The sequence below is a fragment of the Panthera uncia genome, chromosome B1 (assembly GCF_023721935.1).
Source record: "Panthera uncia isolate 11264 chromosome B1, Puncia_PCG_1.0, whole genome shotgun sequence".
In the NCBI taxonomy this organism is placed as follows: Eukaryota; Metazoa; Chordata; class Mammalia; order Carnivora; family Felidae; genus Panthera; species Panthera uncia.
This window is the reverse complement of record NC_064811.1, coordinates 121,965,188-121,990,887: the sequence shown is the minus strand read 5'-3', so window position 1 is coordinate 121,990,887 and position 25,700 is coordinate 121,965,188. Positions and strand designations below refer to the sequence as shown.

The 25,700-nt window shown below is 36.8% G+C and overlaps 1 protein-coding gene across 5 annotated transcripts in view; it reads left to right on the top strand.

Moving 5' to 3' along the window:
* Positions 1–871: 871 nt before the first annotated feature.
* TTC29 (tetratricopeptide repeat domain 29) overlaps positions 872–25,700 on the top strand; it is a 244,259-nt gene continuing 219,430 nt past the window's right edge. For 2 of the 5 annotated variants that reach the window (XM_049632249.1, XM_049632252.1), the window contains exons 1-4: positions 872–5,079; positions 5,724–5,771; positions 11,054–11,151; positions 12,930–13,013. In XM_049632249.1, the coding sequence (XP_049488206.1) occupies positions 11,060–11,151; positions 12,930–13,013 (176 nt within the window). In that variant the 5' untranslated portion in view covers positions 872–5,079; positions 5,724–5,771; positions 11,054–11,059. The remainder of the gene's footprint in view (positions 5,080–5,723; positions 5,772–11,053; positions 11,152–12,929; positions 13,014–25,700) is intronic. The other 3 variants (XM_049632250.1, XM_049632254.1, XM_049632253.1) reach the window with 3 other exon arrangements.

Below are 25,700 nucleotides of genomic sequence, written 5' to 3'. Positions count from 1 at the left end.
CAGAGAGGAGGAGACACAGAATCCGAAGCAGGCTTCAGGCTCTGAGCTGTCAGCACAGAGCCCAACATGGGGCTCGAATTCATGAGCTGTAAGATCATGACCTGAGCCCAAGTCTGATGCTTAACTGACTGAGCCACCCAGGTACCCCTATCCAAAATTTTAGATAATTATATTAATTAATTTATCTATTACAAATTTAAGGCAGGTGGTTTGTGACTTGACTATTATGATTTAATCAATGTCTCCCTGTAACTTTTCATCGCATTTTCTAGTTTTGTTCTATAATTTCCCTTCCTTTCTTTTCTTCCCCTTAATTTTTCCTGTGTCTTATTTCAGTATTCCATTCCTGAAAAATGTTTAGATGCTAACAAACTAAGCACATATATGTACCTCCCTTCCCTCCCAAGATCCCAGTGAAATAAAAATGTGTAAGTACCACAAAAAAAATACTAATAACAGTGATGAAAATAGGGTATTAGCTATCAATGGGTGAGAGATTTAAAAAACCACCTTAAGATACAAAGTGGAAGGGAGTGGGGTAAAGGATGAAACAGGTAGAGAAAGCCATAGCACTGGAGCAGCCAAGGACAGTCTTCAACATAAACCCTGGAGTCATTGTTCAGCATCTACAGGGCAAGAAGAGCAAGAAATGAGAAGGGAGGTTGAAAATAAGGGCAAAAATAGTCTGTATATGATAAATTTCACCACTCAAACCCCTATTTATTTATTTTTTTTAATTTTTTTTAACGTTTATTTATTTATGAGACAGAGAGAGACAGAGCATGAACGGGGGAGGGGCAGAGAGAGAGGGAGACACAGAATCGGAAGCAGGCTCCAAGCTGTGAGCCATCAGCCCAGATCCCGACTCGAACTCATGGACCGTGAGATCGTGACCTGAGCCGAAGTCGGACGCTTAACCGACTGAGCCACCCAGGCGCCCCTCAAACCCCTATTTAACACCCTCACTCCTAGGAGCAAGAAGGAATACTTTAAACCAAAACTCTTCTATAAAGACTTTCAATGAACTTTCAGTTGAAAGTTTAGGCTCCAGGTGTGCATGTTGGTACCTCAGGCCTGACTACGTCTTCTGGCATAGCAGGCACAGCCAGATAGCTTCCCCATGTTTTCACTCTAAAAGAAACTCAAGAAGACAGGACTTGCCCACCTTACCCAGAGCTTTGAAAATTCTTACCCAAGGAGGAAACTTGGAGAACAGTCCCATTTAGACAATAGAGGAAACTCAACACCAGAAATCCAGTCTTTCTTTCTTATATAAGAACTGATGTCTTTAGCATTGATGCTGATTGTCCCCTATCATCCACTCTTTCTTATTTTCCACAGTTATAGGATCTTGACTTTTAGCAAATCACATGGCTACTCAAAATGAAGATCATATTTTCAGCTGCCTTTGAAACTAACGATGACATTGTGATGAAGTCCTTGCCAGTGCTATGTAGCACAAAAGATGTGTTCATCTCTTGGGATGAGTATGCATGCCATTATTCCCCTGTGCATCCTTCCTTCAGAGAAAATACACACATATGCTTGGGAAGCAGCCATTGTGGACAATCAATGATCTTGGGAGTGGTATCCATATATAGTGGAGTTACAAAGCCAAAGAAACTGGGAATCTGACACTGTGGAGTATCATTCCAATTCTATATATTTTTTCCTGTTATTAGCAGCTAATTACCTAATATTAATTAATATAAAAACAAAGAACAATAACTATGTAAAAGAGATATGTCAACATTAACAAAAGAAAAGAATTTTCTGGAGGAAAAAATAATTTAGAGAAAACTAATTAATATATTCAGAAATAATTGTACATCCATAAACGATAGTACGCCTATAAAAGAGTTTATACAAAAGGATGAATAAAAGAACAAGAACTATCAAAGACTAAGAAATATGATTTATCTCACAAAAAAATCAATAAAATACTGAAAAATAATACTGTCCAAAATGTCCAAATTTTAGAACCAAAAAGGCAAAGAAAATAAAAATGAAATAAAAATCAGAGATAAAAAGGACAAATCTAGGTTGATGTTTAATAAGCAAGAATCATAGAAAAAGAAAATGAGAACATGAAATAATTTTTTAAAAATAGAAGATTATTATCTAAATCTGAGGAAGAATGTGAGTACTCAGCTGACAAGTTCTACTAGAGAACTCCATGAAATGTCAGAACAGAAAGGATACAAAAGTCCAAAAAATGTCTTAGTTGAAGGAAAAAAACCAGATGTGCGATATTCATTATGACCATTCGCAGAGATCTGGTTCTTCTTTCAGACACATGGCAAGATCAAAGTTACCTGCTCCCTTAAAACTGAGCATCGCCATGTGACTTCAAGTAGGAGAGGAAATGATGAATATAATTTGGATGAAGGCTTTAAAAGCTAATGTGCAATTTACTCTCATCTTCCAGCTGCCACAAACCAGCAATGCTCCAGGGGGTAATAATCCTCTTAGCACGATTATGCTATTGAACATAGTATGGAACAAAACCCAAGGCTGACCTGGGATGGTTACATATTGTAATCAGGAGATAAACTTCATCATTTTAGGTCACTGAGATTTGGGGATGTCACTGCAAACACGGATCTTATCACAAAATCCCATCAAAAAAATGAAAATTGGCTCTAGGCTTCTTATCATTAACAATGAATACTGGGTGGGGGGGGGGGTGTGTGGTGGAAATCAATACCTTCTAAACTGAGAAATGATTGTTAACCTAGAATGTCCAACCCTGCCAAATAACCATGGGTAAAATGAGCACATTTTCAGACATGAAAGAACTCAAAAACTTTACCTCATATATTCTTTCTTCAGTTGTTCCTTGGAGATGTGTTCAGTAAAACAAAAATGATTCAGAGTAATTTTCATCGTGGAAGATCATGATAATGGAGATGACTGAAATGATGATTGAGGTATCAGAAACACTTTGAGAACAATTGTAGGGAGTAGTTAAGATATATTGGCTTCCCCTAGAGGATTATCATTTGCTTCTTTGCACGCTGAGACATCCTAAAAACCTTTCTCCAGAGCAAAGATCAGAAGGGGGCACTCTAGATCTTAAGTCAGTATTAGCATTCAAACTGTAACTGCATCCCCTCCCACCTCACCAATTCTAGGTGGGGAAGAGAGAGGAAGCAATAAGAACAATTACAAATGGAAGAATCAGCTCCAGAAGCTTCTAGCCATCCTGTCATTCATTTGATTAATTCAAAAAACATTTTTGAGCGTATGCTATATACTAATCCCCATATGGTATATACTAATTCCCCAGGGAATTCAGAGAAAAATAAAATGGTCTCTGCTTTCAAAGAGCTCAGAATCTTTCAGGAGAGATTAACTCACATAAACCAAGATCCACGCAAAGTGAAACACATATGGTAGAACTGGTCTAAGAGGAAGAGGTAGAAAGAAGGAGAGATTAATTCTGTGTGGTGAAGGGTGGGGTGTTCTAGAGTCCTCAAAGTTTACAGAAGGCCCTGATTCTATAGGTAAAGTTGTACCTGGAGCTGGCATCCTTTGGTTGTGTGAAATAATCAGGTTCCTTTTTTGCTTAACCCAGTGTGAGTCAGGTTTTCTATCCCTTGCAAAAAAAGCTAACTGAATTCCCTAGCTCTAAGAAATATTATACTAAGCAGAAAGAGAAAGAGAATTGGTCAACGAACTGCCAGTGAAAACGCAGCAAGCAGGAGGAATATATCCAAAGAGGCAAGAAGAAGCCACCTAGAAAACCAAACCAGGAGAGTCTCATGTGAAAAAGCAGGTGCATGGAATTCACAAACCTCTAAGGAGAAAAGGCAGTAAAGACCGGAAAAGAATTCACACCAGTGACAGTGGAGCCGTGTTAAGGTGATGTTGAAAACTGGGAGATGAATTCTTGAGGATAGGGCAGGCCTTACTGCCATGGGGGATCATGTGGAGCCCAGTTACGGGTAGTCAGAGTGATCAATTGAGTGCATGATGTAAACTTACATGCTGGAAATAATTTCATAATTTGGTGCAGCAAATTAGATGTCGGAATAAAATGTGTAGTTATGGTTGTTATGTTTGTACTCCAAATAGAATCAATTTATGGCTAATAGAATGACTTGCGTGAGCAATATTGCTGGCTCTCTCTCCTACAGTGTGTGACAGTAGGCACTGAATAAAAGCCTCACTTTCCAGCACGTTTGTATTTGAGAAGTAATAAGCAACAATCCTCACCCTCTTGCCCTATATACATATGAGAGAATGTGCAAGAAAGCTCACTTCCTTGCACTTACACATGTGAGAGACGGGATGGAATGATGGGCTGAGATTAATAGGCTGACATTTAGTCAATGTAAATATAAAATCCTGAGTTTCAGCTAAAGAATTTAAAAAGTAATAATAAGACAGGGTGCAGGAAGATTCTATGAACAGGAGATCTTGAGTCTGTCACTCACCACACTCAAAATTGGACTATCTTGCTGGAGACAGGAGTGGAAAAGGTATTCATGGATGGCAGGGCAAAAATGGTTCTGGTTACAACAAAGGCTGAGGAAGAAGGGAATGAATGACTTTTCCAGTTCCTTAAAGTGGCATCAGGTCACGGGGGTCACGAATGCCAAGCTGAATGCTTTCCCATTGATCAGGGAAATGTAGCAAAATATTAAGAATGAGGCGCCATGAAGGAAATGACTCCAGGCGGCAAATTGGAGACCCTTGGATCAGTTGAACTAATTTCTGAAAGCGGCCACAAACTTTTGAAAGCTGCCTTGTTTGAAAAGCGTGCTAGATCTGGAGGTCCCGCTCAGCCTTCGTAGGCTCTGTCCCCACCAGGCTCCGCCCCCGTGCCCGAGGAATCTGGAACTGCCCCAATCCCGAGACCCTGTTTAGCCTAATCCCGCCCCCACCAGCCCGGCCCCACCCCCTCAGTATCCCGGGCGACGCTCCCGCGTCCCTTCTCTCCGCGCAGACTGTGCCAGGTCTCCGAACAACTGCTGGAAGAGGAGGCAGCACCGGCGCCCAGCACCTGCCACCGGTGGGGATCACACTTCGGCGGAACGGAAAACCAGAACTGCCCCACGGGGCCAGCCCACCGAGGTTCGTGACGGCTGAGGCGAAGCTCGGGGCAGGACTTTAACAGTTCCCAGGAGAGGCGGGCTGCTCTTCCAGGCAGTGCAGTCCCTTTCGTGACCCCAGCAGACCTTCCTTCGTCAGTGTGTAGACGCCTTCTCAAGCTTCGTGAACAGAGGCCCTCGCCATTTAGCCTCAAGAAGTGGATAGAAGTAGGAGCCAGGAGAGGCGCTTTTCCTGCTTCCCAGTTCACCTGACCCTCTGAGGGCAGTGGGAAAATAAACCGGTGTAGGAATAAATTACTAGTCCCGTTTAGGACTAAGTAGGAACAGAAAGGGAACTGAGGTGCCCGCTGTTTGAGTAAAGATAACTTAGTGTCTAATAAGTTTGAGAGATCAAATTGTTATCCCTAATGTCACATTTGTATTGGAATATATTAATACATATACATAATTCAGATGTACTGGCATTTCATTGAATTAGTTATTAGTTTCTCCCCTAGGACTACATTTTGGGTATTAAAACGTCCATTTAAACACACATTAGGTACTTGGTATTATTTGTATGAGTGACTCTTATTCCATGATTTGGGACAGGAAGAGGAGTTATTCTGTTAACTGATTTGTAACTTTTTTCTTCTCTCCTTTGCTATCATTATTCCTAATTTTCAGACTGACGTCTGTAAACCTTGGAGAGACCTTCAGCAGTAATCTCCGAATGTAAGTCAACTGAGGTTGAAACATGGCCTGCCTTCAACACTTTTCCTACTTTATATTTTGATTTCATCATCAAGAAATGTCAGTTGGTAGAAAATGTCTGATTTCTTTTTATTTAATGACCTAACTCATGACCTACCACTGAGTGCTAGAGGTGTTTAAAAATTATGATACAAGGGATAGACGTTTAGCAACTCTTTCAGCTTCTTTGTGTGACTTTCTTTTACCCTTTTCAGGACCAGAATTATTGATACTTTTTCCATAGTTTTCTTTAAGCTTTTATAGTAAAAAGAGCTTATGGTGATAACGTGAACAGTTCTAATTCTTACAAATGATTTTATTGGTGATCGGAAAATCATATTTATTTTGAATTCTCTTGATGACAAATAATAAATTTGTTTGCTGTGGTCTGTCGGCTTTCTCACATCCCAAAGTGATTGAATTCTAGAGATGGTAGTCGGCCTCAGACCTCCTCACTCCCCAAGTAGCCTCTGTCTACTCAGTGCTAGGCCTACCCTTTTCTTTGTGTTTCCTGATGAGGGCATCTCTGGGCCGGAGGAGGAGGGTTACTCTTTGAAGAATTTTACTTGGGGGGCAGAAATTTAAACTCTCACCATGGGACACGTTCATCCTGACCCAGCACTCTTAAACCTTTCATCCTGTATTTCTCCATTCTCATTTGTCTTTGCATGTGGGGGCCAAACCGTGATACAAGAGCCAACCAGCAGATCAAAGAACCCACCAAATCTCTTCTGAATACCAACAGTGGAATGGCTTCAGGCGGCCTTTTGATCTCTGTCTCAGCACCCTTGGTGCCACATGCAGCACCGCCCACTTGCTGGTACTGGGAGAGCTGCCTCTGGGTCCTCCTCACACACTGCTTCACCCTCGGCTCCTGGAGCTAAGCTGGTTTTGGTACCAGCCAGAGAGGTGCCTCACATTCTCTGTCTCCATGTGCCTGGATCGGAACCATTCCCTTCCTGCAGTCACACCCATCTTGTGTGATTTCCTCTGTGCTCTTGAACCAGGAGAGCCCTGATACAGCGCATTGTTTAGGATGTGTTCCATTTCTGCTTGAACACAGATAGTCACCCTGAACCATTCGTCCCGCTCGGTGGAGCTCACCTAGGAGCTGGGAACACTGTCTGTCCAACACCAGGAAAGTGATACAACTCATATCAACAAAGAGCAAAGGGCTTCCTTTACAGATATAATTTCAGACTAAAATGACAGGTCCCTAAGCATGCTTGCGTTTTTTCTCATTTATTTTCCTCTTGGCTGCTTCTATTTGCTAGAAAGCACCAACTTCCTACTTTAACAAAATTCAGCATAAATAAGACTGAACTTACAAAAGAGATGGTGATTATTTAGATTAAAAAAATTTGTTGTAGGAAACCTTTAAATATTTGATGCATATCAAATGTTATGTGCCATAAAATTCAGTTCACACATTACCTGTTGTGTAGAACAAAATACCTTTATGTGACCATGAATCAATTGTGAGAAACAACATCCCGTTTCCCAGCAGGCATAAGCCAGGTACGTGTGTGGGGTTTAAGGCAGGGGGGGAGCCTGCTCAACTTTCACCCTAACTCTGAGCTTAAACTTTCCAACACAGTTTGGTTGGAGCCTATTTTTTCCAACATTGAGTTAATAACTTTTTTTTCCACTTTATCATTCAGCTCTGACCACCCCCCATTCAGAGTCTGTGCCTTGAGGCTTGCCAGCAGGGCTTGCAATACTAACATTAAACTAAATTTAAGAGTAAAGGTGCTCCTGCTGCTAATGTTCTCAGATCAGAGGAGAGCAAAATGAAGGAACTGGCAGCTGAAACATTAATGGTAGGAAACGACTCAGATATTGAAAAAAAAAAGAATCGCAGTTCATATGTGTGACAAAGAAGACATGTTCCTCTCCACGTGTGGCGTTTGCATTTGATTTCATTAGATGCTTATATTTTCTAGCAACAATTATCTAACCCAAGTAAACATCAAAAAGGATAAATTTTACATCACATACTGACAGCCCAACTTTACAGGGGTGGCTTTTACATACCTTGTTGGCTGGATCGCACTCTGGGGTTTGGTGCCTCTTTCTGTCTACAAGCAGCTGGATCTTTCTAGTACTTGGAGAATTACAAGTACTATTTCCTCATTTTGAAACTCCTTGATGAACCCTTCAAGGGCCCTTGCAGTTATGTAGAAATCACTCCTGCCCCAGTGCCCTTGGCAAGCAAAGTGGGGGCTCTCAGAACTGTCTTAATTCATAGAGGATGAAATGCCCCAACTGAAACAAACACAGTCATTGTTTTCTCCTGTCCCTTTAGAAATCCATTAAGGATAGACAGATGAGGGTTAAGAGCTGAGATGGCCCAGATTTGCTCTGTAACATCAGAGGACTGTGGAACATAGACTCTTCTTAGCTTCTCTGAAATAGGCTCATCAGAGGTGGGCTTGGGGAAGCCTTTGGTATGCCTTCAAACCTGTCCGTGAGATTATTCTTTATGTTGGCCTTAACCTCTTACCACATGTTCTACATAATGTTGTCATTTAGTAAGTTCTGGTTATCCAAGTAACTCAACTAGTTAATATGACATCTGATCAGAAGAGTAGGGTTTTTTTTTAGTTTTATTTACAAAAGAAGTCACTATATTATGAAGTTATGAAGTAGGAAAGGACTAAATAACATTTGCTGTTCAGACAGTGTGCTTTAAAGCTGTAACTATTTAAAAGTAAGTGGACATTGTTTCATGGATCATACCATGCCCTGATAATCTGGGTAATGCTAGGATTCCATCATATGTAAAACATGACACTGATCTGCATTAAATTTTCTCTCGGGGCACCTGGGTGGTTCAATCGGTTAAGTGTCCATGATCTCATGCTTCATGGGTTCGAGCCCTACATCACACTCTGTGCGGACAGCTCAGAGCCTGGGGCCTGCTTCAGATTCTGTGTCTCCCTCTCCCTCTGCCCCTCCCCTTCTCACGCTCTGCCTCTCTCTCTCTCTCTCTCTCTCTCTCTCTCTCTCTCTCTCCCTCAAAAATAAATAAACATTAAAAAAATTAACAAAAAAATACTTTTCTCTTTATGCAAAAAATTATTTTCATAATCTTTCATTTATTTCAAAAACTTTCCCTCAAGTCTTATTATTCTTCTACCTCCCTCCCTCATGGCTTTGTAGCACTAGAGGAATATTGTACCTTGGCTGTCCACAGCTGGCTGTACCCCAGATCTGACCACATCTCTCCACCTCCACCTCTCCCTGAGTAACCATCAACTTTCACCCAGATTTCATAACAACTGGCCTCCCAGCTGGCCTGTGTTATCTGCCCTTCATCCCCTGTAGTCTAAGCTCAAAGGAAACAAAACTGATCCTTTCGAGGTGCAAGTCAGGTCATATTACCCCTATGCTCAAAATCTCCAAAAGATTCTTAATGAGAGTAAAAGTCAGTTTTTATAGTAATCTTCAAGATCCTACACCATCAGAACACTACCAAATTTCTCATTAATGTCTTTGACTTTATCTCATTCTGCTCTTATTTATGCCTTCACTACTGGTGAACACTTGGGTAATTTCTAGGTCCCTGCTTTATATTTTGCTGTAGATCTTATCATCATCGGACATTATATATATTTTGTATGTTTGTGTATTATCTGTTTTCCCCCACATCACCCCTATAATGTAAATTTTGTGAGATCAGAGATTTTCATCTTTTTTGTTCACTGCTATATCTTTAGCACCTTGAACAGTACTTGGCACCAAATAGTAGCTCAATAAATATCTGTTAAATATATTTAAGGCCCAGGTTGATAGTGCTTTACCCTGGGTCTCACATGTAGTAAATGCTGGAAGTAAGTGACTTAAAACCTAAAATAAGCCTTTCAGTTGTTTGGTGAGGCTTAGGATAGACATCACAACTGGTGGACATGGTGGTGGAATCAAGAGGCTGTGGCCTTTTAGATGCCTCTCTAACAGTAGAAATGTGTGTTCTTTTGCATCTGAAAGCCCTTGCAGCATGTGACAGTTTTTCCATTCTACGTCCACAGACATTATGTCCACACTTCTTCCTATTGAGGGTAAATTTTAGATAACTTGATTTTATAGACCCACCTTCATTATTGCTCAGCTACCTTACCCACTGTGACACATTACATCTCCCAAAGATGGCCACAACAATATCTCCATCCCACATTCTCTTCATACAATGTGGTGTTGATACTCTCCCATCAATAGGTGAATCTATGTTCTTTAGCCTTGAATCTGAACAGGACTTTTATCCCAGTAGAAGCAGTACTATGTGACTTCCAAGGCCAAGCTCTGAAAGTGGATATAGTTTCCATGGCTCTTCTTCAGCATACTTGTCTTTGGAGCACTGAGCTGCTGCGGGAGAAGCCTGAGGCTGCCAGGCTGTGAGGAAGCCAAAGCCCTATGAGGTGGCCAAATGTAGTGTTGTGGAAAATAGCCTGTTAAGGTCACAGCTAATACTTTTAATTACCAGATACAAGGGATGAGACACAGATGATTTCTGACCACCCCCCCCCACCATTGAGTTACCCCTAAACTTCTGAGTCTTCTCAGAAGAGGCCCCAGTCATCATGGCATAAAGAAAAGCCATCCCTTGTACCCTGTCCTAATTCTTGACCCACAAAAAGTGTGAAAGATGATAAATTGATGGTTGTTTTAAACAATCTTTTCTGGATCTCTATATTTTGAAGTGATTTGTTACACTATGGTAGCTGTGTGCCTCTTGGGGAAGCTGTCTCCTTGTTGAGAATCAGTCTTAGCATCCATCACTTCTAAAGCCTTTATTTGTGAGTGAGAAAGTTTTTAGAAAACAGCAAAGTATGAGCAATTTTCAATTATTGATTGTAACAGGAAAGCAAAGCATGAGCATTTGAAATCTATAGCTGTCCTGAAAATCTTCACTCTTTAATTGCAACCATGTCCCTTAACAAAACTCCTACCAAAACCCCTGATTGTCTGAATCTTCAATTCATTTATCAGATTTTTTCCTTATCCATTGTTGGTAGAGATGCAGACAAGTAATAAATTGGCCAAAAGGCACATAGTAGAAGAAAATAATGAGAAGCCACCTGCAGAATCCACTTAGTGAGTATCCTTCCTGAATAACAGAGCTATAGCTCTACACACAGAGGCATTCTCAGCTAAGATGACAGACTGTGGATCTCTAATTATGTCTTAAAGGATTATTTGAAAGATTCATTCGTTAAAATACTGTTTCTGGTTTTTGTTTTTGTGTTTTGGTTTTTTTTTTTTTGTAGTCTAAAATGACCACCCTGCCCCCACTGCCCATGACACACCCAAAGCTTACATCTTTAGCCAGACAGAAGCTGCCATGTTTCCCCAGCACGATTCCAAGGTACGTGACCCTGGTTTTCATTTCTTTTCCTACAGAATGAACTGATTGCAGTAAGAAATGTCAATAACACATCTCAGAAAACAAAATTGTTGAAAGACAAAAGTATATTGTTATATTCAGAATATTCAGGTCTGCTGTTTCAAAAGGATTGATGAACTTCATCCAAATATTAAGAATTTATTTGCTTAGCAAGCTAGTGCTCATTTGAGTGTTTTATTTCCTGTTCTAATTATATCATGGTCCTATAAAACATTGGAGATATATTTGCTTTTTAAGATGTTGATGGAGAATTGAAAGCAGAGGCTTTAGGACTGAAAGGTGGATAGCTTCTAATCCAAAGGTCCTGAGTGCTGATTTCCGTTTTGGAGGAAGGAGTACCCAGTGTTATTGCTGGGGTAAGTTGGCAGGCAAGATTTAGGAACTGAAGTGATCCTGGGGCCTGAAAATGCTGCTGCACGTGAAGGACTGCTGAGCTCCTGGAGCTGCCACACAGAAACTTAAGGACAGAGAACAATGTATTTTGCCCTAAGTATTAATGTGTTTAGAAACTGTTCCTTAGAAATTGCCATTTATGGCTTTATTGAGTTATAGTGATGCAAATATTATTTATCAATATAAATAATTTGTATAGGTTTGATTATTTATTTCATATGCCAACTTTTCACTTCCTGCAAGGCATAAGGATCAAAGTATTACGAAACTACTTTCTTTTGAGAAGGACCATACTTTAGTATTTCTGGGAAAGACCAAAGTCCCTGGACCAAAATAAATGCATACAGCTAAACTAACATAAAAGTTCCCTTATAATAGCAAATCAAATTTTCCTTTCAGAAAATTTGAAAAACAGATTTTTTGATGCATGCATAATTCAGGGTATATGTATATTCTTATTTTCAATTTTACTTTTGAATAATGTGGAATATTTACAAAGTCTGACAAAGCTTGTTCTTCCTGTCTTTTATAATGCTTGAGATTCATTTTCTTTTCAACACCAGCACAAACACAGCCCAATCTCACATCTCTACAATAAAGTTTTTAAAGAAAACTATTTCTTGTATTCATTTTATTGAAGAAAAAACATTTTTTTCATCACCATTTAAGGCATAGTTTTGTATTAACATTTTACATTAGCTTCTGAATAAAAACACATACTTGTTTAGGCCTGTACTTCCATTGTTACAGGATGTTAGTAGTATGCTTGTTTTTAAAGGTGCAAGGGAGTGTGAAGAATAAATACACTACAACTGTAATATATTTCTCAGTAAAGTCTTCTTAAAATCACTTTTTTAAAAAATAATTTGAATTTATGTGTGATAAAAAAAACCACTCAAACATTTCAGTGCACAGTTGGTGATGTTTAGAACAAATAAATTTTATACATTTGTATCAAATAGGTGTTCTTAGTTCAAAATCCAGTGTGAGACAGAATATGACTTCTGTATTGGAAAGTTACAGTGTGAAGCAATGTGAGTAAAATGGAAGAGCTTATAAGCTTGGAGGAGAAAACTCCATTTACTTAAGAATGCTGATTCTTTTAATGTACTGGTGCTTTATTTGTTTGCACGCTGAGTTAATATTCTTCCCTGTCCCTTTCCATTCAAGAAAATGAAAATTTGGAAATTATTAATCAACAACCTAAGTCTATAGCTATTGTAGAACATTTATTATATATAGTATTATACCTTGAGTATTTCTCTTCTCCTGGTGGCATTTTATATGTTTGGGAGCTTTTCCACTTGATAAAGCAGTGCTTTATTATTTCTTTCCATTTCATTTAGGTCTCAGTTGATCAAAGAAAAAGATGACATAGATCATTATCTGGAGGTGAATTTCAAAGGATTGTCAAAAGAGGAGGTTGCTGCGTAAGTATAACCTCTTAAAGGTACTTTAATATAAAGTTTGTTTCTTTTGTCTTGATTCTTTATTGAAATTTCAGTTTTCTTGTGCAGTACAACTTTTTCATTGGAACATGGCATTTAAAAATTAAAGCCCATATTAAATAGTGATAAGTCATGTCTATTGATCTTACACATATCAAAGTCTTTAATTTCATGGCTTTCAAAATTCTCATATTTACCAAGATATTATACTATCACATTTGCAATATTTTAGTTAAGTCTGTGCTATTAATTGCTTATTAACTTCCATTTTAAGGTGTATTGCCTCCATGGGGAGAAATTTCTTTTAGAGAAAGATCATATCTCTTTTTCCTAGCAACTTAAAACAACAATTCCTTACAAATATATGTTCCTCCCCCCACCAAAAACCCACAAAAGAATGAGTGGATTGTACTTTATTGGTTACTTTTTACATAAATCTAAACTGTCTGGATTTATTTTATCAATGGACAACACGAACTTTGCCATTTTATCACGTTAGAAACTAATTTATGGTTTGAGTAAAAACAGTATAAAAATCTGTGTAGGTTAGTGAGAAATGAATAAAAACCTATAATAATAGCTAAAAAGGCTTAATATTTCTTGTCTGTAGACTTGGTGGCTATGTTATCATCAGATCGTTAGATATAAGTACTGAAAAATAGAAATATTTTAATACACATGCATCTTATGAAACTCATTAGATGACTCAATTAAAATATTTTATGAAATAAATGCTTTTAAAGCATCCTCTCTACTAGTATTGTCTAGTGCTGTGGGATTCTACTGAAAGTACTTTCTTAGTATTTTTGGTATAGATTTTCACAAAGTGTAAAATTCCAAGTGTCTTGATATGTTTCATTTGATTAGATATTATCTTTGTGAATTTGCATATAATGTGGAAAAATGGAATAGTTCATTCTGTCAGTAGTTACTTCATAGAGTGACAAAATTTTATGGTACCTGTAATCACTGTCTTCCTTGGAATGCTATTGACTTCCATATGTGGTATATGGGCCCTCTGGTTAAATGCTTTTCTGATTGCTGATTTATTAACTTTCCATGGTAACCTGTTGGTTAAAATTAAAGGTTAATATTGTCTGATGATACTTCTTGAAAGAAAAGTATATATGAGTGATATTTTCCTTCTTATTTAAATATAATGATATACAAATATCTGTAATTGACTTAAGAAGTAGGAATTAAATTTGGAATTAAACATGCTTCAGATATTTTAACAAGCTAGAAATCCATATACAGCACTTAAAATCTTCTAAGCTTTCAGTCTGCACTGAAGAAAACTTTGACCTAAAAATGCAAAATAGGCTTTGCTGATGAGCATTCTCTTAATATTTTTTTGATTAAAGGTATTACCAAAATTATTTCAAATCCATAATATGCTACAGAAAACAAGTAGCACCAGATAAATCTCAATCCTTACAATTGCATTCTCCTTAAAGTTTCCTGCACCTGAATACTTTCTTAGACCAAAGCTAAGATAGTGGATGCAAACCTTAATAGGAAGATAGCTTGTACTTAGTTCACTCTTTTGATTGATATATATTCTAGGCTTTGCCACAGACAAACTAATTGAATAACATGTAAGGGAGAAAGTTGATGAATAATTTCATCATCTCCCAGCAATACTCAGCAGGTGCCATAGGAATTATGCATATTCTGTTAACCAAGGAATTGCTACATAAAACTTTTTATTAGTCATTCAACTCTAAAAAGATAAATTGGTCAGCAAGCCTTCAAGTGCCTGCTTTATATCTAATACTAGGTTTTTCACAGGGGGAAAGACAATGATATCTTACTATAAAATATTTGGCCCCTTCCTTGTCTCTATTTGAAACAATATTTACAAACAGGAAACAAATATGGAATAAATGAGTGCTGATTGTATTATGAGGGGCAGCCTCAAGGTCTAGAGGAAATCAGGATAAAACCTACAAAGGAAGACAGATTTTGAGTTTGGCTTTCTGTTTGGTAGCATTATAAAGTGACCAAACTAGGACATCACAGATCCTCAATATAAAAGGGGAAGAAATTGATGAATCAAATTTTCAGTCAGACAAAAGCAATGTCTATGATAAACCTTTAAATCTCTATATACACTGCTTTATACATGCTAAGATCAAGTGTATAAAGATGGTTATATACATGTTCATTATATAATTGATATACATATCCCATAATATGTATGTGCTCTCTGTCCCAAAATAATGTGAGTCCCAAAATAATGCTTCATCATCTAACCCAAAAACTTTATACTCTGGACTTCTCTTCTATAATAATGGGTGGAAAGTTCCTATTCTTGTCTAAGGATGATGCCTCTACTTATGCTCTGAATACCATCCGCTCTTACTTGTTCCAAGACTTTCTCCTGCAATTAAACACATTTTTCTTCTACATCATCATTTTCTCCCTTTCCACTGGATCAGTCTCACTTAGCATTCATATTGACTTTAGTGTTTCCCTTGACTTCTTATCCCCCTCCAGGTTCTGTCCCATTTTTCTCTACCCTTCATAGCAACCAGAAGCACTGTCTCAATATTTGTACCCATTCTTTGCATCAGTTGACTCTAACTAGATTTCCAGCCCCAGAAGTCACAGAAATCTCTCTGTTTAGAGTGACCAACGTCATTCATTTTTACAATAGATAATGATGATGTTTCTGGACTCATCTTTCTTGATGTCTTCACAGCATCTGATAGAGTTGAGCACTCTGCCATTGATCACTGTGTACTTGTGCCTGCCAGGATGCCATGTTCTATGGTTTTCCTCCAAACTCTGACTGTGCCACCTTAGTCTTTCCTGGCTGGCTTTCTTTTCAAACTCTCAGTGGTGGGTTGTCCTAGGGCTGAATCCTAGGCCTTGTATTCCAGCTACATTCTCCTTGGATCCATTCTTAAAGTTTTAAGTATCACAATATCCTGATGACTATCACATTTATAAATTCAACCCTGAGCTTGCTATTGAGCTTCAAATTTTTAAAAATATATTCATTTATTTATTTTGAGACAGTGTGAGCAGGGGAGGAGGAGGAGGAGGAGGAGGAGAGAGAGAGAGAGAGAGAGAGAGAGAGAAGAGAGAGAGAGAGAGAGAGAGGAGAGAGAGAGAATCCCAAGCAGACTTCACGCTGTCAGCCCAGAGCCTGATGTGGAGCTTGGTCTCACGAACTGTGAGATCATGACCTGAGCCGAAATCAAGAGTCAGATGCTTAACCAACTGAGCCAGTAGGAGCCCCGAGCTCCAGATTTTTATATCCAACTGCCTCTTTTCCGTATATACTTGTATTTTTAATAGACATTCTAAGGTTAATATGACCACAAATGACTCTTGATTTATCCCTACTTTCCCTCAACTCCCCCAACAAATATTCCCCCCACAGTGTTTCCCATATTCAGTAAATGGCACCAAGGAAGCCTTGAGTTTCGCCCTGACTTCACCACCCTCCCCCATCTAATCCATCTCTATGACCTATCAGATGTAACTCCAAAATATATTCTGTGTTCATCTACTTCTCTTCATTGCATAGCTACCATCATCCCTTGCCATGGACACTAGAATTGTCCTGGCTGCTCTTCACATAGCCCCTCAAACTCTGCCAAACTTCAGCTTCCAGAGTCATTTTTTGAAAAAAATAGATTATGACATTCATTTGCTTAAAACCCCCTGAGCTTCCCATTGCTCTTATGATAAACTCTAAGGTTTACTGTTGTTTGGACTTTGCTGTACATGATCTGGACTTCACTGACCTCTCTGACTTCATCTCCCATTCTCCCCGCCACTCATTCTTCTCATTGTGGCCTTATTGCTGATACTGTTTCTTGTCATGCAGGTAATGTGACCCCTTCAGTCTCCCACTTCCTGACCTCATAATCTAGTAGCCCTCACTCCACCTATACTTACTCTCAGCCAAATCATCTGGTTCTATTTCTGCTATAATTTGGTCCCCCTCTTGCATTGGGAGTTTGTATTTTGACTGTCTTCATCCCAGCAGAATAGATCTGCACGGGCACAGGAGCATGTCTCTGTGTGCCTTGGCACGTGGCCAGAAGCCAACAACTGCAAGTTAAATGAATGAATGAACAAAATGTTACATAAACACCGTGAAATAGGTATCCTGCTAGGGATATTCTTTGCTTGCAATATTTTCAGGTCAGTGTTGTTTGTTAACTGGTTTGAATATTGAATCAAAGAAGTTTAACTCCTCAAAAGTGTCTTATATACACAAATAGGAGCATAAGATTTAAATGAGTAATTGAGCAAGACAGTATAGACTAGTTCCTGGAATGGCCAGATCCAATTGGGGGATCATTTTACTTGGGAATGGGTAAAGTAGTTCAAAAGCAAAGGGCTTCTGGTTTTTTTGTTTGTTTTTGTTTTTGTTTTTGTTTATCATCTGCATTTGCAGAAGAATTTCAGTATGCTTCATTACTTTTTAAGTGACTGGATTATTTCTGTGCCTAGTAGGTACATTTTTTCCCACGTTTTGTGTTCACGTACAATATAATTAACACTGACAATTTGACTTTTTTAGATAAATCTGCAAATAGTTCATTAATAATATTTGACTCACCTTTAACAACTAAAGAAGATCCTGTTGTGGTTTTGTGCTTTGCTTTTTGTTCTGTATTATATTGTCAGAATATTGTATTTTTTAAAAGGATTGAAAGTATCATTTATTATCATATCGTAATTGCTTTGAATAGCTAAGTAATGAAAGTGTCATTTGTAGATTCAAATAACAATTTCTGGGGGGCAGTTTTTACAGCTTCAGCTATGTGTATGAGGATACAAATAAACAAAATCATCAAGGGACAGAGAGTGCTAATCTTTCTTCTTCAGATACCACGTTTTATTATGTGGAAGAATAGATTTAGATCAAATAGAGATGTGTGCATCTCTAAGATATTGCTTTCTTTCAGAGCATCTCTCAGCATTATCAGTTAAAGCTCAGTAAGCATCACTTTGTCAGCACAAGTGGCAATTAGACTGTCAGTTGTCATATTCAATGAGTTTGGGTTGTAGAGACAAAGAACCGTTTATTTTCATATCTTTTAATGGCTTTCACCCCTTCATTTTGAATTGTATTATACTGACACAGTTAAAGTAAATTAGCATTTTGCCAGTGTTAAGTTTTCGTCTTGAGTTTATCTCAAAATTGTCTTCCAAAGACGCTTTTATGAATCACAGATACTCTTGTTTTAAGCAAATGTAGCACCTGGATTTGCACAACAGCCAGGTTATCAAAATATACGTGACAGAGCGAAGTTTATTCAGGATATAGTTCACATTAACACCATGGGAATTTAGACCACTTCGGTGTGCTTTTCAAAGCTCTGCTTCATTTATCCTGTTTACCTTTAAATAATTTTGTGAAATCGTTTGGTTTTCTCTTCAAAACATTTTGTTCTTTTGTGATGTGACAAGTTAAATTCTGTATGGAGTTTTGCAAATCAACTTTCTGAAAAGGGTAGTTGACAAATAAATGGCTCCATGACTAACAGGAACAGTCAGGAAAGAGAGGGATGGAAGCTGCCCTTCTTTCCTTCCAGGTAGCAGACCGGGCTTTAAGGTCTTACTGATTCAAGAAAGAGAGACAGGATTTTGATGTTCTGAAGTTTCGGAAAGGCATTAATTAGTCCTTACCTTATCATGAGTATAAAAAAATTAAGCAATAGCAGGGAATACTGATAGGAACAGAGGATGGGTAACTTTTGTTTGTTTGTTTGTTTCTTCAAATTCTAGTATTGTTTCCACAGTGGATCCCTAGGATGGGAAACTGGGAAAGACTTTTTTGACCATAATTTTTTTTAAAGAATATTGATATTAATAAAATTTAAAATTTTGGAATTTAAGAAATGTAGTTGGAAAGAACTTTTAAAAATATTGTTCCAGGGACACCTGGGTGGCTCAGTCAGTTAAGCTTCCGACTCTTGGTTTTGGCTTCGGTCATGATCTCATGGTTCAGGAGTTTGAGCCCCATGTTGAGCTCTGTGCTGACAGCACTGAGCCTGCTTGAGCTTCTCTCTCTCCCTCTCTCTCTCTGCCCCTCCCCCACTTGCTCTCTCAGTCTCTCTCTCAAAATAAATAGACTTTAAAAAGTTAAAAAAAAATTGTTCCCTAGATGCAAAGAGGATCTCATAGTTTCATCATAACTAAGTCTAAATAAATTAAAAAAGGAGCAAAGGTTTCAAATGCCAACTTCTTAGGCATTTATGTCTCTATGTCTTTTAAAAGTTTGCTTTAAAATATTATTTTCATATATGATGTTTAAACTTAGCAGCTCTGTTAGACTTAAAAAAAAATCTTTGTAAGGCAAAAGCACAGGAATCATGACATTACAGCTGTGGCTTTTATGGGAGCTGATTTCTCCCTCAGTTGGAAATTTGGTTTTACTGCTTAATATCTGTGTGATCTTATGCAGGTTATCTGATTTCTCTAATCTTTGATTTCCACAACCATTTGGAAAGCACAATGATAATAGGAAATTCTTATGAAAGTTAAATGAAATTCTGTATAAGAAACACATGTAGACAACATTTACTTTAGCTATTTAACAGTCACTGATCTTTTTTTTTGCTTTTAAAGCATCTACTAATAATATATATAACCTAAATACTTCACATTAACATTATGTGTTGATTTAGGTATTAATATTCATTTATCACTTTTCTTTACATATGTATAATTACATATTTTACTTTGTTACCTAGGTATCATTTTCATCATGTTCAGAAGATAGAGATTTTTGTGTGTTTTTTTTTAATGTTTATTTATTTTTGAGAGAGAGACAGAGCATGAGCCGGAGAGGGGCAGAGAGAGAGGGAGACACAGAATCCAAAGCAGGCTCCAGACTCTGAGCTGTTGGCAAGGAGCCTGATGCAGGGCTTTAACTCACAAACCATGAGATCATGACCTGAGCCAAAGTTGGATGCTTAACCAACTGAGCCACCCAGGCACCCCAGAAGATAGAGTTTTTAATAAGTTTTAATTTCAAACTTAGTAATGCTAACCAACGAGGGGAAAATATTTTTTATTTCAACTTATGGTAAATTTTTCATAAACTTACTTATGCTACACCAAGCAATACAATTTGTATAGTCTGCTGAGCTATTCCAACCCCCTTTAAAACATTTCTACAAATTGCTTTAACTTACCATTACTATAATAAGATTGCTTTACTTATAAACCTACAGTTTGAGAAATGTAAGGAAGATAGCCAGAGAATGTGGCTCTTTCCCATAATAGCTTGTAAACCTGAAAGTGCACAATAGCCCTCCTGTATTTGGAAATCATTTGGGAAATTGCTCTTTCAGGAACAAGGAACAAAGTGATAAAAGGAGATAAACACCCAGGTACCAGAGAGGTTGAATCAGTCAGAACTGTCAGTGGGATGAGCAATGACCTAGCCACATCACCTGTAATTCACGTGGCAAGATGGTTTTGTTATGTTGAGTTTTGTCTTTGATATTGTATTCTGTCTGTATTGAGAAAGAAGGCAAGGGAATATCTAAATTAATTAGGCCTTTTTCCATTCTCCATTATGGCTAAAAAATAATCTTCAAAATGTTGATATTACTGCAATTATGTAAAAATCACCCCCTGGCTCATACCCACACCCTATTCTGTTTTCTGTTCTGGAAACTGGAGTTACTGTAACTAGTGTCACCTTCTCAGTACTTAAAGCAAAACTAGGATATAGGCTCACAAATATCCTTTTGCTTTCCCAGGGTTTCCACAAATATTACCAGATCAGAGTCTTTTTTGGTATAGCAAAATTAGGTGATGCCTAACTCTACATTAGAAATGTACAACATTATTCTCTTTTTAAAAGATTTTTAGATTGTAATATGCATAGCATAGTATTTTCCATCTTAACTGTTTTTAAGTGTGTGGCTCCATGACATTAAATCATACTGTTGTGCAACCATCACCACCATCTATCTCCAGAATTACTTTCAATTTGCAGAACTGAAACTCTGTAACCAATAAACAATACCTCTCCTTACCTGCTCCCCTCAACTCCTAGGAACCATTATGCTACTTTCTGTTTATATTATTTTGACTACTCATGTAAATACCTCATGTAACTAAAGTTATTCAGCACTTATCTTTCTATGACTGGCTGATTTCACTTTGCACAATGTCCTCAAGGTTCATCCATGTTGTAGCATATGTAAGAATTGCCTTCCTTTTTCAAGCTGAATAATATTCCATTGTATGTATATACTACATTTGGCTTATCCATTTATGCATTGATGGACACTTGGTTACTTCCATGTTTTAGCTATAAAATGCTGCTGTGAACATGGGTGTACAATTATGTCTTAAGGACCCTGCTTTCAATCCTTTTGATTATGAACCTAAAAGTGGAGTTTCTGAATAATTTGTAATGTTATTTTTGATTGTTTTGGGAACACCATTCTGCCACAACAGTGGCTGTACCATTTTACATTCCAGTAACAATGCACAGGGGTGCCAATGTCACCACATCTTCACCCACATTTATTTTTTTCTGCTTTTATGACAATACCCATCCTAATGGGTATGAGGTGGTATCTCATTGTGGTTTTGATTTACATTTCCCTAATGATTAGTGATGTTGAGCATCTTTCCATGTGCTTATTGGTTGGTCACTTGGATATCTTCTTTGGAGAAATGTCTGTTCAAGTCCTTTGTCTATTTTTGAATTGAATTGTTTGGTTTTTGCTATTAAGTTTTAGGAGTTCTCTATATATCATGGATGTTGACCCATGATATGATACGTGATTTGCGATTATTTTGTCCTGTTACATAGGTTGCCTTTTCACTCTGTTGATGATGTCTTTTGATAACAAAAGTTTTTAATTTTCATGAAGTCCAGTTTGTCTTTTGTTGCCTGTACCTTTGATGCCATATCCAAGAAATCATTACCAAATCCCATGTTGTAAAACTTTGCCATAAGTTTTCTTTGCATATTATAGTTTTAAATTATGTTTGGGCCTTTAATCCATTTTAATTAATGTATCCAGTGTTAGGTAAGGGTTTAACTTCATTCTTTTGCATGTGGATAAACTTGTTTTCCTACCACCAATTGTTGAAAAGACTGTCCCTTCTCCACTGAATAGTTTTGACATCCTTATCAAAAATTATTTGGCCATACATGTGAAGATTTATTTCTGACTCTCTGTTCTATTCCATTGGTTTATATGTCTGTCTTTATGCCAGTAGCACACTGTTTGATTACTGTAGCTTTGTGGTAAGTTTTGAAGTTAGGAAGTGGGTGCAACTTTGTTCTTCTTTTTTCAAGATTATTTTGGCTATTAGGATGCCTTGGGATTCATTATGAATTTTAGGATGGATTTTTCTACCTTGCAAAAATTCTCATTGGTATTTTGATAGGAATTGCATTGAATCTATAGACTGATTTAGGTAGTATTGACATCTTAACAATATTAACTCTTCCAATTTATGATCATGGGATGTCTTTCCATTTATTTATATCTTGCTTAACTTTTTCAACAATGTTTCACAGTTTTCATTGTATAAGTCTTTCATCTCCTTAGTTAATTCCTTGGTTTATATTTTGTTGCTATTATAAGTGAAGTCGTTTTCTTAATTTCCCTTTCAAATTATTTATTTTTAGTGTATAGGTATGCTACTGAATTTTGTGTATTGACCTTGTATCCTAATAATTTGTTATTAGTTCTAACAGCTTTTTCTGTGGAATCTTTAGGGCTTTCTACACCAGGTTTCTACAACAGCTGGAAACAGATCATTTTATTTCCTTCCAATTTGGATGTCTTTTATTTCTTTTTTCTTGCCTAATTGCTCTGGCTGGGACTTCTAGTATTATGTTGAAAAGACATGATGAAATTGAGTATCTTTGCCTGGCTCCTGAACTAAGAGGAAAGCTTTCAGTCTTTCATCATTGAATATTCTGTTTTCTGTGGGTTTTTCATATATGGCTTTTATTATGTTGATGTAGTTTCCTTCTATTTTTATTTGTTGGGTGTTTTTATTGAATTTTTTCAAATGCTTTTTCTCTATCAGTTGAGATGATCATGCAGTAATTTTTTCTTCATTCTATTAATGTGGTGTATTACATTGATCAATTTTAGTATGTTGAACTATTCTTGCATTTCAGGAAGAATTTCCACTTGGTCACGATGTATAATCCTTTTAATATGATGCTGAGTTTGGTTCGCTCGTATTTGTTAAATCAACATTCATAAGGGATATTGGTTTTCTTGTAATTTTCTTTTCTTGTAGTATTTTTGTCTGACTTTGGTATCAGGGGCAAAGCTCTCCTAATTGAATTAGGAAGTTAGGAAGTGTTTGCTCCTCTTCAATTTTTTGGAAAAGTTTGATAAAGATTGGTGTTAGTCCTTTAAATGTTTTTGTAGAATTCACCAGTGAAACCATCAGATCCAGGTTTTTTTTTGTTGTTTGGATATTTTTGATTACTGATTCATTGTCATTAGTAGTTATACAGGTTTACTATTTCTTCATATTCAGTTTTGATAGGTTTTGTGTTTCTAGAAATTTGTCCATTTCATCTAGGTTATTGAATTTATTGTATACTGTTTTTCATAGTACTCTCATATTTTTTTTTATTTCTGTAGAATCAGTAGTAATGTCCCTACTTTCATTTCTGATTACAGTAATTTGAGTTTTCTTTCTGTTTTTCTTAGTCAGTCTAGCTAAAGGTTTTTCAATTTTGCTGATTTTTTTCAAAGAACCAACTCTTGGTTTCATTAATTTTTTAAAATACTATTTTTCTATTCTCTATTTCACTTGTCTTTGCTCTAATTTTTGTTATTTTCTACCTTCTGCTAGCTCTGGGTTTAGTTTGTACTTTTTCTAATTCATTAAATTGTAAAATTAAGCTGTTTATTTGAGATCTTTCTTGTTTTTAAATGTTTTTGAAAGATCTTTCTTGTTTACAAATTTAAGCTCTTACAATTAAATTTCCCCTTTGGCACTACTTTCATCATGTTCCATAAATTTTGCTATGTTGTGTTTTCATTTTCATTCATCTCTAAGCATTTTCTAATTTCCCTTGTGATTTCTTCTTTGATCCATTGGTTGTTTAAGAGAATGTTGTTCAATTTCCACAAATTTGTGAATTTTCTAGTTTCTTCTCTGATTTCTAACTTCATCCAGCTGTGGGCAGAGAAGATACTTTGGTATAATTTAAATTTAAATTTTAAAAAATAAATCTACTGAGACTTAATTTGTGGCCTAATATATGGTCTATTCTGGAAAATATCTCATGTACCTTTGAGAGAATGTGTATTCTGTTGTTGGTAGAGTGCTCTGTATATGTCTATTAGATCCAGTTGGCTTATTGTGTTATTGAGTCCTCTCTTTCTTACTTATCTTTTGTTTGTTTGTTCTAACCATTATTGAAAGTCAGGTATTGAAGTCTTCAGCTATTATTTTAGAACTATCTATTTCTCCCTTCAATTCTGTCATTTTATTGCTTATGTATTTCGATAGTCTGTTATTAGGTGTATAAATGTTTATAATGATTATATCTTCTTCCTGTATTGAATCTTTTATGAATGTATTATGTCCTGATTTGTCTCTTGTAAACTTTTTTAATTTCAAGTCTATTTTGTCTGACATTGATATAGCCACCATTGCTCTTTTTTGGTTACTATTTGCATGGAATATCTTCTTCCATCCTTTTACTTTCGACCTATTTTCACCTTTGGATCTAAAATGAGTCTCTTGGAGACAACACATAGCTGGATCATGTTCTTTTATCCATTCTGCAAATCTCTGTCCTTAACTGGAGAGTTTAATGCATTTACATCTGAAGTATTTACTGATACGGAGGGACTTCTGTCATTTGCTATATATTTTCTATATGCCTTTTGGCTTTTTTGTCCCTCATTTCCTTCATTACTGTCTTCTTTTTTTGTTTAGTTAACTTTTTGTAATGAAACAATGTTAATTGCCTTTTAATTTCCTTTTGTATATATTCTATAACTGTTTTCTTTGTGGTTACCATGGATTACATCTGACACCCTAAAATTATAACCCTCTAATTTGAATTTATACTGGCTTATTAACTTTATGAACATACAAAAACTTTACTCCTTTATAGCTCCATCTCTGCCCCTTTCAGTTATGGGCATAAGAGAATTAAATTTTATACATTGTCCAAAAAACATAAACTAATCATTTTTTTGCTTAGAACCCTTTTTGGAGCAGTTTTAGATTCACAACAGAATTGAAGGGAGGGTACAGAGATTTCTCTTATACCCTCTGCTCACACACATACATTAATAATTGTTTTGCTAATGCATTAGAACCTTAAGTTATGTGGAAAACAAAATGTAGAAGTTACAAATCAAAGTGAAAATAATACTAGCTTTTAGGGTAATAATTGTTTTTTTATAAATGTATTAGTCTCTTAATAAGGTACAAGACAAAAATGTGAAGTTAAAAACCATTGGTGTAATAATACTAGCTTTTGCAATTGACCATGCATTTACCTTCACTGAGATCTTTATTTCTTTATATGGCTTCAAGTTCCTATTTAGTAGCCTTTTATTTCAACCTGCAGGACTCCCTTTAGCATTTCTTGCAGTGGTCCAGTGGTAATGAGCCTTCTCAGCTTTTGTTTATCTGGGAATGTCTTAATTTCTCCTTCACTTTTGAAGGCAATTT